The sequence below is a fragment of the Salmo salar genome, chromosome ssa22 (assembly GCF_905237065.1).
Source record: "Salmo salar chromosome ssa22, Ssal_v3.1, whole genome shotgun sequence".
Taxonomy (NCBI): domain Eukaryota; kingdom Metazoa; phylum Chordata; class Actinopteri; order Salmoniformes; family Salmonidae; genus Salmo; species Salmo salar.
In genome coordinates, this window is record NC_059463.1 from 51750376 (window position 1) to 51764455 (window position 14080).

Genomic DNA, 14080 nt, shown 5'->3' on the forward strand with positions numbered 1-14080 from the left:
TACAGAAACCCAGCCTAAAACCCCAAACAGCAAGCAATGCAGATGTAGAAACACAGTGGCTAGGAAAAACTCCCTAGAAAGGCCAAAACCTAGGAAGAAACCTAGAGAGGAACCAGGCTATGAGGGGTGGCCAGTCCTCTTCTGGCTGTGCCGGGTTGAGATTATAACAGCACATGGCCAAGATGTTCAAATGTTCATAAATGACCAGCATGGTCAAATAATAATAATCATAGTAGTTGTCGAGGGTGCAACAAGTCAGTAACACAAGAGTAAGTGTCAGTTGGCTTTTTCATAGCCGATCATTGAGAGTATCTCTACCGCTCCTGCTGTCTCTAGAGAGTTGAAAACAGCAGGTCTGGGACAGGTAGCACGTCCGGTGAATAGGTCAGGGTTCCAGCAGGTCTGGAACAATACCTTCACTTTCATATGTGTATTCCTCTAACTCTCTCTCCCCTTTTTTTAAAAGACGTTATGTCAATAAGGTACATGCAAATGCTATTGTATACTACCTGAAATACACTCAATTCCCAAAGCAGAAATTAACAATATTACCATTTTTCAGCAGAATATGCATTTCTGGTATTAATACCAGATAAGTAAAACCAAACATTTACAGTGAGATAAACGTACGAAATTATAATAAACCGCTACTTGTAATATTAAAAACAACTCTACCACATACCTGAATGGCAGCGGGGGGCAGTGTATGCTGAGATATAATCTCTATTACATGTTTGGTGGTCAGACTACAGCTGCACTACGCTGTGTGAATAGTTGATATATCTGATGCTGGTGTGACTGAATAGCAGCCCTGAGCTGAGCACAAGAGCCAGTAAGATTACCATATGGTGTATTCCATGACATTTTCACACACAAATATGATGATATACCAAAGTCAGACATTATTAGGTCCTTAGCTTTTGTCTGGAGCGATGATACAGTTGTATTCATCTTAAATCATACTCTGCAAAGTCATTTCAATTTCAAACATGAACATTTCTGCAACAAAAACAGAAAGTGGATTAAATATATACAAAATGGTATGAATATATTCTCTCTAAGAACTACAATGTGCCATGTAGGCCTACATCATGTTGACACTATAATTGCACTTTTACACAATGAAAAATAAACACAAGTAGACTTTTTACATGTATATAATTTACCATAAGATCACAACGTATACAAAAGTCATCAGTTCATTAATATATTTGACATAATAGTTGTTTAAGATTAGTGGGCAGTATAGCACAAGTGACATAGTGATCAACACGTAGACTAACTGTCATATTTAATAGTTTAAATATATTTATGTTAGTTTGAGGTATATTGGACAGGATTACATAAATATATATTTATATCTGATATAGTTCTTATTTACAGAGCAGCAATACGTGGAGTCTCTCGGGACGTTCAGGCCCAGAACTATCACCTCCCTGTTGTGAAGTCCAAATGGTCTGTATTTGATCTGTTCAGGAAAAAATAACATATGGAATCAAATGTAATATTTAAACACGTGCTGATATGTTTCCTAACTGTTTGCGAGTTTAATGTAACTTTTTTGTAGTTTCCCCCATACATTATTTTATATGCTGTATTTATGTGTTATATACATTTGAGATTTGTTATATATACAGTACCAGTCAAAAGTTTGGACACACCTACTCATTCGAGGGTTTTTCTTTATTTACATTGAATAACAGGTAGACATTACAATGACTAACAGGTAGACATAACAATGAATAACAGGTAGACATAACAATGACTAACAGGTAGACATAACAATGAATAACAAGACATTACAATGAATAACAAGACATTACAATGAATAACAAGACATTACAATGAATAACAGGTAGACATTACAATGAATAACAGGTAGACATAACAATGATTTAAGTGTTAGTCTATGGATGATTTTGAGGTATATCCAAGAGTGAGTTTTATTCTTACCTCATCGTCTGATGAAAGTCACAGGGAGCTCACGGTTGGGAACTAGCAACCCGGAATGGATAGCATCAACTGGTTCACAATCTGTCGCCACAACTTCATAATCTCTGACCACCTTATAGAAAGAGGGGAAGAAAGAACAATCATTAGATAACGAAGGGCATGTAAAAGGAACATCAGTATCAAATGAGGTAAGAGTCACATGGTGAAATAAAAATATTTTTCAAATTTGAAACTATTGTAGGACAACGTCTTCTTGGAACAACTTATATGCAGTGTATTCGGAAAGTATTCAGACCCATTGACTTTTTCCACTTACTGTTACGTTACAGCCTTATTCTCAAATGGATTAAACTGTTTATTCCCTCATCAATCTACACACAATACCCCATAATGACAAAGCAAAAACAGGTTTTTAGAAAATTTAGCAAATTTAGCAAAAATATATTTTAAAAACTATCACATTTACATAAGTATTCAGACCCTTTACTCAGTACTTTGTTGAAGCACCTTTGGCAGCGATTACAGCATCGAGTCTTCTTGGGTATCACGCTACAAGCTTGGCACAGCTATATTTGGGGAATTTCTCCCATTCTTCTCTGCAGATCCTCTCAAGCTCTGTCAGGTTGGATGGGGAGCGTCGCTGCACAGCTATTTTCAGGTCTCTACAGCGATGTTCGATTGGGTTCAAGTCTGTGCTCTGGCTGGGCCACACAAGGACATACAGAGACTTGTCCCGAAGCCACTCCTGCGTTGTCTTGGTTGTGTGCTTAGGGTCGTTGTCCTGTTGGAAGGTGAACCTTCACCCCAGTCTAAGGTCCGTTCATCTTTCCCTTGATCCTGACTAGTCTCCCAGTCCCTGCCGCTGAAAAACATCCCCACAGCATGATACTGCCACCACCATGCTTCACCGTAGGGATGGTGCCAGGTTTCCTCCAGACGTGACGCTTGGCATTCAGGCCAAAGAGTTCAATCTTGGTTTCATCAGAACTGAGAATCTTGTTTCTCATGGTCTGCATCCTTTAGGTGCCTTTTGGAAAACTCCAAGCAGGCTGTCATCTGCCTTTTACTGAGGAGTGGCTTCCGTCTGGCCACTCTACCATAAAGGCCTGATTGGTGGAGTGCTGCAGGGAAGGAAATTCCAGAGGAACTCTGGAGCTCTGTCATAGTGACCATCGGGTTCTTGGTCACCATGCTGACCAAGGCCCTTCTCCACCGATGGCTCAGTTTGGCCTGGCGGCCACCTCTAAGAAGAGTGATTGAAGAATGATGGAGGGCACTGTGGTACCTCTACACAATCCTGTCTTGCAGCTCTACGGACAATTCCTTCGCCCTCAACGCTTGTTTTTTGCTCTGACATGCACTGTCAACTGTGGGACCCTAAATAGGCAGGTGTGTGCCTTTCCAAATCTTATCCAATCAATTTAATTGACCACAGGTGGACTCCAAGTTGTAGAAACATCTCAAGAATTGTCAATGGAAACAGGTTGCACCTGAGCTCAATTTCGAGTCTCATAGCAAAGGGTCTGAATAACTATGTAGATAAGGTATTTCTTTTTTTCTTTTTAATACATTTGTGAAAATGTCTAAACACACCTGTTTTTGCTTTGTGATTATGGGGTATTGTGTGTAGATTGATGAGGAAAATGTTTTATTTACTCCATTTTAGAATAAGGCTGTAAAGTAACAAAATGTGGAAAAAGTCAAGGGGTTGGAATACTTTCCGAATGCACTGTATATTTAAACCTTATTCAAGAAGAGAGAGTAATATTCACTTTTTTCAGCACTACCTGCAGTGATATTACAATGTTGGCAACTTGGCGGTCATTTTGGGGATACAGGAGGTTGTTCTTACCCAGCAGAGTGCCAACTGCAGCTGTAGCTCTGCCAGACGCCGCCCGATGCACATCCTCTTCCCAATGCCAAACGGCACATGGGCAAAGGGGTTGATGGGTCTGCTTTCTCTTAACCAACGCTCTGGCTTAAATAGGCTACTGTGCTCAAAGTACTCCTCATTGGCACCGAGAGCATGGCTGTTGATCATCAACACTGTCTGCAAATGAAAAACAAAAATCTTGATTAGACATCAATCAAATGTACATGTTAATTAATCCGAGACCGTAGTCAACCGAACATGTGCTCTTAAATGAGGGAATTCGAAGTAATCCACTTACCCCCTTGGGAATGGAGTAATCCCCCAACACAGTGTCTTTGTCTAAGGTCCGACTCGTGAAGGGAACTGATGGCGATAACCTGCAGGAATTTGAAAACAGTGCTTGGGAATATAGCCTTGAAGCAGGGGGATGCATATACATGTAAGCTCTTTAGGATCAGTTAAACATACTTAAACCATTTCAAACGGAAAGTTGAAAGGAAATAGAACTAATCCCCTGTCAAACGTTGTAAGCATTCTCTGCGTGCGTTTACGCATTAAACTCTCAAAACACTTGTTACGTTTCAAACTCCTGTAACATCATCACGAGACTTGGTGTTATTATCGATGTAGTAGTACTAAGGTATTTAAGAACAACAACGTGACCCTACTGTTGTTGCTATAAGCTGGAGTGAATGGTCATCCAGTCGTTATACCTAGTTATCTCACTATAAACTGGAGTGAATAGTCACCCAGTATTCATACCTAGTTATCTCACTATAAACTGGAGTGAATAGTCACCCAGTATTCATACCTAGTTATCTCACTATAAACTGGAGTGAATAGTCACCCAGTATTCATACCTAGTTATCTCACTGTAAACTGGAGTGAATAGTCACCCAGTATTCATACCTAGTTATCTCACTGTAAACTGGAGTGAATAGTCACCCAGCATTCATACCTAGTTATCTCACTGTAAACTGGAGTGAATAGTCACCCAGCATTCATACCTAGTTATCTCACTATAAACTGGAGTGAATAGTCACCCAGTATTCATACCTAGTTATCTCACTATAAACTGGAGTGAATAGTCACCCAGTATTCATACCTAGTTATCTCATTATAAACTTGAGTGAATAGTCACCCAGTATTCATACCTAGTTATCTCACTATAAACTGGAGTGAATAGTCACCCAGTATTCATACCTAGTTATCTCACTGTAAACTGGAGTGAATAGTCACCCAGTATTCATACCTAGTTATCTCACTATAAACTGGAGTGAATAGTCACCCAGTATTCATACCTAGTTATCTCACTATAAACTGGAGTGAATAGTCACCCAGTATTCATACCTAGTTATCTCATTATAAACTTGAGTGAATAGTCACCCAGTATTCATACCTAGTTATCTCACTATAAACTGGAGTGAATAGTCACCCAGTATTCATACCTAGTTATCTCACTGTAAACTGGAGTGAATAGTCACCCAGTATTCATACCTAGTTATCTCACTATAAACTGGAGTGAATAGTCACCCAGTATTCATACCTAGTTATCTCACTATAAACTGGAGTGAATAGTCACCCAGTATTCATACCTAGTTATCTCACTATAAACTGGAGTGAATAGTCACCCAGTATTCATACCTAGTTATCTCACTATAAACTGGAGTGAATAGTCACCCAGTATTCATACCTAGTTATCTCACTATAAACTGGAGTGAATAGTCACCCAGTATTCATACCTAGTTATCTCACTATAAACTGGAGTGAATAGTCACCCAGTATTCATACCTAGTTATCTCACTATAAACTGGAGTGAATAGTCACCCAGTATTCATACCTAGTTATCTCACTATAAACTGGAGTGAATAGTCACCCAGTATTCATACCTAGTTATCTCACTATAAACTGGAGTGAATAGTCACCCAGTATTCATACCTAGTTATCTCACTATAAACTGGAGTGAATAGTCACCCAGTATTCATACCTAGTTATCTCACTGTAAACTGGAGTGAATAGTCACCCAGTATTCATACCTAGTTATCTCACTGTAAACTGGAGTGAATAGTCACCCAGTATTCATACCTAGTTATCTCACTGTAAACTGGAGTGAATAGTCACCCAGTATTCATACCTAGTTATCTCACTGTAAACTGGAGTGAATAGTCACCCAGTATTCATACCTAGTTATCTCACTATAAACTGGAGTGAATAGTCACCCAGTATTCACAGTTGTTTTTGAATTACCGAGGGCATGGGTGGTTCGACATTATGCAACTACTCCATTGATTTGGAGTTGAGAAAAATGTATGCGTGTACTCCGTCAGTATCTGCAACAGTATGGCTATTTCAGATTAAGATCTGAGGAGTACCGATAGCCTATAGCTAGCCTACTTAATGTGTTTTGCACTTGTGTTTGAGTGACATACAGTACAGTCTGTGACTTTTTGCATCAGTGGAATGTCTTACTGTACCTCATGGACTCCTTGAGGCAGGCCTTGAGGTAGGGCATTCTCTGGAGGTGCTCAGCGCTGGGAGTCTGATTGGCAGGAAGAACCTCTCTAATTTCCTGGAGCAGCTTCCCCTGAGCGCATGGGTTACGGGAGAGGTTGAAAATAGCCCACAGCAAGCTGTTGGCAGTCTGGAAAGAACATCAACAGAGAGAGAGAGAGAGACAGAGAAAGCAAGAGAGAGAAAGAGAGAGCGAGAGAGGCAGAGAGAGAGAGAGAGAGAGAGAGAGAGAGAGAGAGAGTGTCAGACTCATTCAGAGAGATACTATGAACTGCATTCCATAGAGGGGTCCTACAGTTAATGGAGCAGCGGAATGTGAGGGGATCCTCAGGGCCATTTCGTTCATATCCGGACTGCAGACCAAATCACTGTTGAAAGGTCAGTTGGTTTCTTCTCTCACAGGGAGGGAATACCACTTAAAATGTGGAATGCAAAAAGGTCAAAGTAAGGAATGAAGTAAGGAGAAAAGTCAACAAAAATAAAGGATTGGGTATCATGTTTTCCCTTCTTATTGTTCTGAAAATAGAATAGTGAAATAGGCACTGGTGCAAGTGAATGATAAATCTGGCCCTATCCTTGTTTGATGGACCGAGATTCAAAACCGAGTCTCAAGACTGTTAGCCCGCTAAAGCTAATGCCTAGGCATAAAGCAAGTCGTCAGGTCTCAAGCCACGTTAGTCATCGCAGTTCACCTAGAAAACTGGAGGCCCTATCACACTTCAATGTTGTGACGCTAAATTATTAGCAAGGATACTCAACATGCTAGCGTGGTTCATCGAACCATCTCTGTTACATTTGTCAATTGATCCTTACCGTCTCCACTCCTCCAATCTGGAGCTCTGTGATGGCGGCGTACAGCTCCTTCTTGGACAGGTGACTGTGGCGGTAGATGTCACACAGAAAGTCGTCACTGGGCCCCGTTGCCTCTGTGTGGCGCTTTATCTTCTTGTCTATGTAGACTTTGGCTAGAGACAACAGGAAGAGACAAACAGGAACTAATAAACTGATGGATATATACAGTATAAGGTAACAATTACTTCACATATTTTCCATTTTTAAAGCCATTCTAATGGTCAACTTCATTCCCCAAAACATGGATTCCATTTGAGGAAAGCTGCAACCAGTCAGAAAACAATGATAATTGTAAACATCTAAAGAGATGAAGTCTATAGTAAACATGCCATAAAATGACCTCACTCACTTCCACTCCCTATCGCTTCTTTCAAAAGCCCTCAAACACCTTTCATCTCCTGAACTTGGCCACAAGCGCAACATACAATTGTTTAAGCATATGTTGCAGAAAAGTGATTCAAATATTTTTTTCTGAATATCGATCTTAAGGGGGTTAGCCATCAGTGACAGAGTTGACAAGCCACTGAACGAGTTGACAACAGATACTCAAAACAGACATATTTTTGCCTCTAAAAATACAAGTTCAATACAAACATTTCTAAAATATGGTAAATTATTAATGATGTTTTACGGAGTCGACAACAACAAAAAAATCTTCATTCAAGTGGTATACAAAATAGCAATTAAGTTCTTCCTCAGTTGCTTTATAACTCTAAAAACGAATTACATTTAACATATTTGAACTAAAATTCATATTCTATCAGGCAGATAGAGTTGGCAGTTTATTGTTGTGACCATGGCAATTTCGATATTGTTTGTTTAAATCTATCAAAAGTAGAGAACTTTCCAGACCATGAGCGTCTTGTTACACTACATGTAATGAGGACATGAAGAAAGGGTCCTTATGGTACAGCTGTCCCTGCTTATTCCTGATTCATTTAGGATTTTCGACAAATCTGACAGAGTTCACCAAATCTCTGGACAAATTTTTTAGGAATTACAGTTTTGATAGAAATTTTCTTTAAAGTCACAGAAGGCTATTGCAAGAAACTACATTAGATAACGTTTCAGTTAATAACCATTATTGCCATTTATTTTTATTTTAAATACTTTTTGGAAGTGTTTGAAATTTGAATCCTTTGCTCCGGACAAGGGCATTTCAAGGCATAGAGCCGACATGGAAATTAATAAAATTGAAAGTATTTAGAAAATTCCCAAACAAATATTTTCACTTATAAAATTCCTGTAAATGCAAAAGCTCAAATAATGCAACTAAATCTTTTTTTTTTTACTATAAAAAGAAAGTTTCCCTGCCGAAACAAGGATGGTCCCAACTTTCAAGAATACCTGAGCTAATTTCCTTCCCATTTTGCCATGAGACTGAGAGAAAATGTTGCATTTTTAAAGCTAATTTACTGTAATTAAGAACATTATATCATTCATGGCTATCTGGGGGGCCCAACTTCCGGGGGGGACCAACCCGGGGGAGGGGGGGAACCCCCGAAGCTCATTGGCCCCCTGCCTCGGATGTTGTGCTACGCCAGTGAGTATGTCTGTGTGTGTGTGTGTGTGTGTGTGTGTGTGTGTGTGTGTGTGTGTGTGTGTGTGTGTGTGTGTGTGTGTGTGTGTGTGTGTGTGTGTGTGAGAGGGGGGACAGGTGCCTACAAGCCACTGCCGAGCAAGCAACACAACAAACGATCAGTAGCAAAGCCCTGAGCCAACATTCCACTCCTCCCTCCTCCCCTCCATCCCGCCATCCCTCCCACTATTACAAATATTTGGGAGACTTCTCCCTCTTAGGTCATCCGGTTTACTACCACTCTGGCTGTGTCATGTAAGAAGTGGAGAGCCAACTGCATTGATCACAGAGGCACCCGGTTCATATCTCTCTCTCTGCTATCACCTGACTGGAAATGTGCTCAAAACAGTTTGTAGGTCATACGTCATCTGGAGAAAGAGCTGCAAAACACGCACTGTGGTGTAGGGATTGGGGGGTTGCCTAGGGAGGGGTTTAAAGTGAATGTGGCGGGCTTGAGGTTTGGAGAGGAAGTTCCTTTAGAGGGAGGGTGGCTGGACGTGAGAGCGGGAGTTGAGGGGTTGTAATGGAGGTTGTGAGTTTAAGAAAGGGGGAAAAGAAGATGGGGTTGTTTTAGACGTGGCTGGGAGCCAGATCAGGGGTCATTGAGGTTTCAGCTGGGACACGGAGGGGAGGTTTCAGGGGGGACAGAGGGGACATGGAGGGGAGGTTTCAGGGGGGACAGAGGGGACATGGAGGGGAGGTTTCAGGGAGGAGAGAGGGGACGTGGAGGGGAGGTTTCAGGGGGGAGGAGGGGACGTGGATGGGAGGTTTCAGGGGGGACAGAGGGGACATGGAGGGGAGGTTTCAGGGAGGAGAGAGGGGACATGGAGGGGAGGTTTCAGGGGGGACAGAGGGGACGTGGAGGGGACATGGAGGGGAGGTTTCAGGGGGGACAGAGGGGACATGGAGGGGAGGTTTCAGGGGGGACAGAGGGGACGTGGAGGGAAGGTTTCAGGGGAGACAGAGGGGACGTGGAGGGGAGGTTTCAGGGGGGACAGAGGGGACGTGGAGGGGAGGTTTCAGGGGGGACAGAGGGGACGTGGAGGGGAGGTTTCAGGGGGCAGAGAGGGGACGTGGAGGGGAGGTTTCAGGGGGCAGAGAGGGGACGTGGAGGGGAGGTTTCAGGGGGGACAGAGGGGACGTGGAGGGGAGGTTTCAGGGGGGACAGAGGGGACGTGGAGGGGAGGTTTCAGGGGGGCAGAGAGGGGACGTGGAGGGGAGGTTTCAGGGGGGACAGAGGGGACGTGGAGGGGAGGTTTCAGGGGGCAGAGAGGGGACGTGGAGGGGAGGTTTCAGGGGGAGAGAGGGGACATGGAGGGGAGGTTTCAGGGGGACAGAGGGGACGTGGAGGGGAGGTTTCAGGGGGAGAGAGGGGACGAGGAGCGGGAGGTTTCAGGGGGACAGAGGGGACATGGAGGGGAGTTTTCAGGGGGGACAGAGGGGACATGGAGGGGAGTTTTCAGGGGGGACAGAGGGGACATGGAGGGGAGGTTTCAGGGGGGAGGAGGGGACATGGAGGGGAGGTTTCAGGGGGAGAGAGGGGACGAGGAGGGGAGGTTTCAGGGGGGACAGAGGGGACATGGAGGGGAGATTTCAGGGGGACAGAGGGGACATGGAGGGGAGGTTTCAGGGGGGACAGAGGGGACATGGAGGGGAGGTTTCAGGGGGAGAGAGGGGACGTGGAGGGGAGGTTTCAGGGGGGACAGAGGGGACATGGAGGGGAGGTTTCAGGGGGGAGAGAGGGGACGTGGAGGGGAGGTTTCAGGGGGACAGAGGGGACGTGGAGGGGAGGTTTCAGGGGGACAGAGGGGACATGGAGGGGAGGTTTCAGGGGGAGAGAGGGGACATGGAGGGGAGGTTTCAGGGGGAGAGAGGGGACGTGGAGGGGAGGTTTCAGGGGGGAGAGAGGGGACATGGAGGGGAGGTTTCATGGGAGACAGAGGGGACGAGGAGGGGAGGTTTCAGGGGGGAGGAGGGGACGTGGATGGGAGGTTTCAGGGGGGACAGAGGGGACGAGGAGGGGAGGTTTCAGGGGGGACAGAGGGGACATGGAGGGGAGGTTTCAGGGGGGACAGAGGGGACATGGAGGGGAGGTTTCAGGGGGAGAGAGGGGACGAGGAGGGGAGGTTTCAGGGGGACAGAGGGGACATGGAGGGGAGGTTTCAGGGGGAGAGAGGGGACGAGGAGGGGAGGTTTCAGGGGGGACAGAGGGGACATGGAGGGGAGGTTTCAGGGGGGACAGAGGGGACATGGAGGGGAGGTTTCAGGGGGGAGAGAGGGGACGAGGAGGGGAGGTTTCAGGGGGGACAGAGGGGACGAGGAGGGGAGGTTTCAGGGGGGACAGAGGGGACATGGAGGGGAGGTTACTTTAGAGGGATGGGGAGGGGAGTGAGAGTCAGGGGCATTGAAAAGGTGTTAGAGATGTTTGTACCTGTGCTGAATATACGGTCCCATGCCATAGTGTGGGCCTGCCACGTTTTGGTGTTCAGTTTTTTGTGGAGCTTCACTGGCGTGACCATCATCATGCCAAATGTGCTCATCATCTACAAAGATATATATATATATATATATATATATATATATATATATATATATATAGAGAGAGAGAGAGAGAGAGAGAGAGAGAGAGAGAGAAAGAGAGAGAGAGAGAGATACTTTAAATGTAACAATCAAATAAAGACATACAGTAAGAATGTATTGTTGCAAGTAACCAGTCATTTCCAAGGTCTTCCTACAGTATTTCAATGGTAATGTATAGCACATGGCCATGGTTACTATAACAAAAAATGTTATGACCTTTTTTACGATGTTTTTGTCTCCTGCATGTGGTATTATTGATTTGCTCCAGTAATTTACAGCCAGCCCCGAGCCGAGAGATAGTCTATTGCTACCTCAGTAACTGTCGCTGTGGTAATTATAGCCCACTCAATTTAAGTGAACTCAATGACCTGCGCTCTTTCTATAGGCTCAGAGAGCGAGCGCGAAATCTAGCTGTGTCACAAAAATCCGGCGTTAAGGAAGCTACATCTGAAGTGTCATAGACGACAAATTGCAAGAACAGTTCACTAGAGTCAGATTGTTAGGAGAATTTAATTTAATTTAGTAATTTTTCCTATTAACGACAAAAAGTGAGAATTAGGCACACAAAAAGTGTTTCAAGTGAGTATTAGGCAGGTCTGAAATTATTGACTACTGCACATAAGTTTTATGATATTTTTGCAAAGACAGTAGTGTGTAGTTCCAGTACTTAGCTACACCGCTACATGGCAAAAAAGTAGTTAACTATTAAAAACACAAGCAAAATGATAATGTAGTTCAACTACCACCAAGCTACTGCAAAATGGAGTTCAATTCTTAGTTGAACTACATGTAGTTCACTACTTCCCAACACTCCAGAAAGATCACTAAGGTTATCAAGTCGTGAGTCTTCAGCTGCGCCCACAATAGTCTACCTTTCACTATGCAGATAGTAATTCCATGTGTAAAATCAATAACCACTTACTGTTTTTATGGACATGATAAAGGTCATTGCTTCCTCGTTGACGTTGTCATGCAGAAGTCCGAATCTTTTGTCATAGAGCACTAAACAAATGGCTGTAAGCATAACGAGGATCAACAATTAAATCATACCAATTTGAAAACATTAATTGGTTAACAACATTAATTGATTTATGCATTTATGAATTTATGAATGAATTTATGAATTAATTAATTATTTCTGAGTAACAAATCAATTATACTGTGTATTCATTCTAATAAGAGGTTTACTAAATTGTGTTTTTTGATACAATAAAATTATATTTAGAATAATGTAATGTATTTAATACATCTGAATTACATATAAGCAACAATTGATATCTAGCTACAAATATGTTATTTATTTATAGCCTAATCATTCAATACGTACTCTCCATCGACCATTTATTCAATTCGAAGTACAAGTCCTCAAATCGTCCATTGTCAGTCACTTGTCCAATTCTACTAACGAAATCCGCCAACACCTACATTTTGGAGACAGGAATTACACTAAATACCAGACATTATTTGATCAAATTCACGTTGAACTGTGCTGTTTTAACGCAGAGAAATTATCTTACAAACCTGATTTATTTTTCCATCAAGTTTCGCGACTTCGGTGGGTTTCATCAATTTCTGCTGAAATGCGCTTCTCACCCTCTGCCAGTCTTTCCCTTCCCTAAAAAACATGCGGAAAAATATGAGCTATTTTATCTGTATACTTCTGCTAAGCAAATAGCTTGATATCATATTAATATTGATAAGTGCTACTTACAGAATAAGAAGTCCATATGCCTCGTCTCTGAAGTCTCGGTATGCTTTCCAGGGTTTAATCTCCAGACGCTGCGGGTAAACGCTCTCCTTTCTGTAGAGCGTTTCCAGCAAGCAAGGTGCGCCAATGTGGACCGATTCAAAGGAGCCGAGTTTCATCCGGAAAATCTTGCCGAATTTCTTATGGTAATCAATCTAAAAGAAAGAATTATCATACACAATACATTTAATTCACCCAAAACAGATTTGATTATTTATTAAACTAAATTAACATGTGTATATTTTCTCTCGAAAATGCCATTTTATTTTCAATGCTTAATCTTATTATTCCTATAGCCTAAATATAATAATTGTTTTATCATTTACCAATGCATCATGTTGTCTTTGCAGCCCTCCTTTGCGGAGTAGTTCTATCAAACTGCCAAATAAGGGCCAATTGGTGGGTCCAGGTATCGAATCAATGCTCTGAGTTTGCGAGGGAAGACTTTGTCGACAAGGCTCAACCACCGCAGCATCCTTCGGGTCCAGGGCGCACACTGAAGATGTTGGCTTGAAGTGCTGCAACCAAACCGTGTTCTTTTTTAACAATTCGGCTATCTGTGGTACCTTTTGGATTTGTGCCCTCATTCTCAAGCAGCGATAGGCTAATAGCGGATATGTACTGGGGCACTTGGCGCTCAACACAAATGAATCTATTTGCGTAAGTTGTTGGAAACTTGGAACTGCTCAGGCTTCTCGTTTCTTGGAACTGTCACACCTTCCAGAATATATATATACTCTGAGAGTGTTTATTCCGGACGAACCCATAACCAATCAGGGATCAGTCCTGCATGGTGTAGCCGTTGAGCCCACACCATTCATTTATGGATCAATGTTGTGACGATCGCATGACTCCAGATAGACCGAGGAAGTGCCCTTGCCCCCGCTTTATAAATAAACATATCGGCCTAAACTGAAGGTGAACGGAAGGTGAAGCGGTTCGCTTGAACCATAGTGGAGTCCACCACGGGAGTATGCGGAGGGGA

The 14080-nt window shown here is 43.0% G+C and overlaps 1 protein-coding gene across 1 annotated transcript; it reads right to left on the reverse strand.

The window, feature by feature from the left end:
* Positions 1–1151: 1151 nt before the first annotated feature.
* Positions 1152–13877, reverse strand: cyp24a1 (cytochrome P450, family 24, subfamily A, polypeptide 1). The gene is made up of 12 exons (XM_014168178.2): positions 13422–13877; positions 13060–13250; positions 12870–12963; positions 12676–12769; positions 12271–12362; positions 11200–11311; positions 7151–7302; positions 6301–6467; positions 4125–4203; positions 3806–4003; positions 1954–2065; positions 1152–1468 (listed from the first exon to the last, which is right to left on the reverse strand). Exons 1-11 carry the CDS (start codon positions 13680–13682, stop codon positions 1955–1957), a joined length of 1551 nt encoding a protein of 516 aa, XP_014023653.1. The 5' UTR covers positions 13683–13877; the 3' UTR covers positions 1152–1468; position 1954.
* Between the last annotated feature and the right edge of the window lie 203 nt (positions 13878–14080).

Coding starts and splice junctions, on each gene's coding strand:
- cyp24a1 (XM_014168178.2), bottom strand. CDS start 13,682: ATGAGGGCACAAATCCAAAAGGTACCACAGATAGCCGAATTGTTAAAA. Junction 6,468..7,150: donor AGATTGGAGGAGTGGAGACG/GTAAGGATCAAT, acceptor TGTTCTTTCCAG/ACTGCCAACAGCTTGCTGTG. Junction 4,004..4,124: donor ATTACTCCATTCCCAAGGGG/GTAAGTGGATTA, acceptor TTTCATTTGCAG/ACAGTGTTGATGATCAACAG.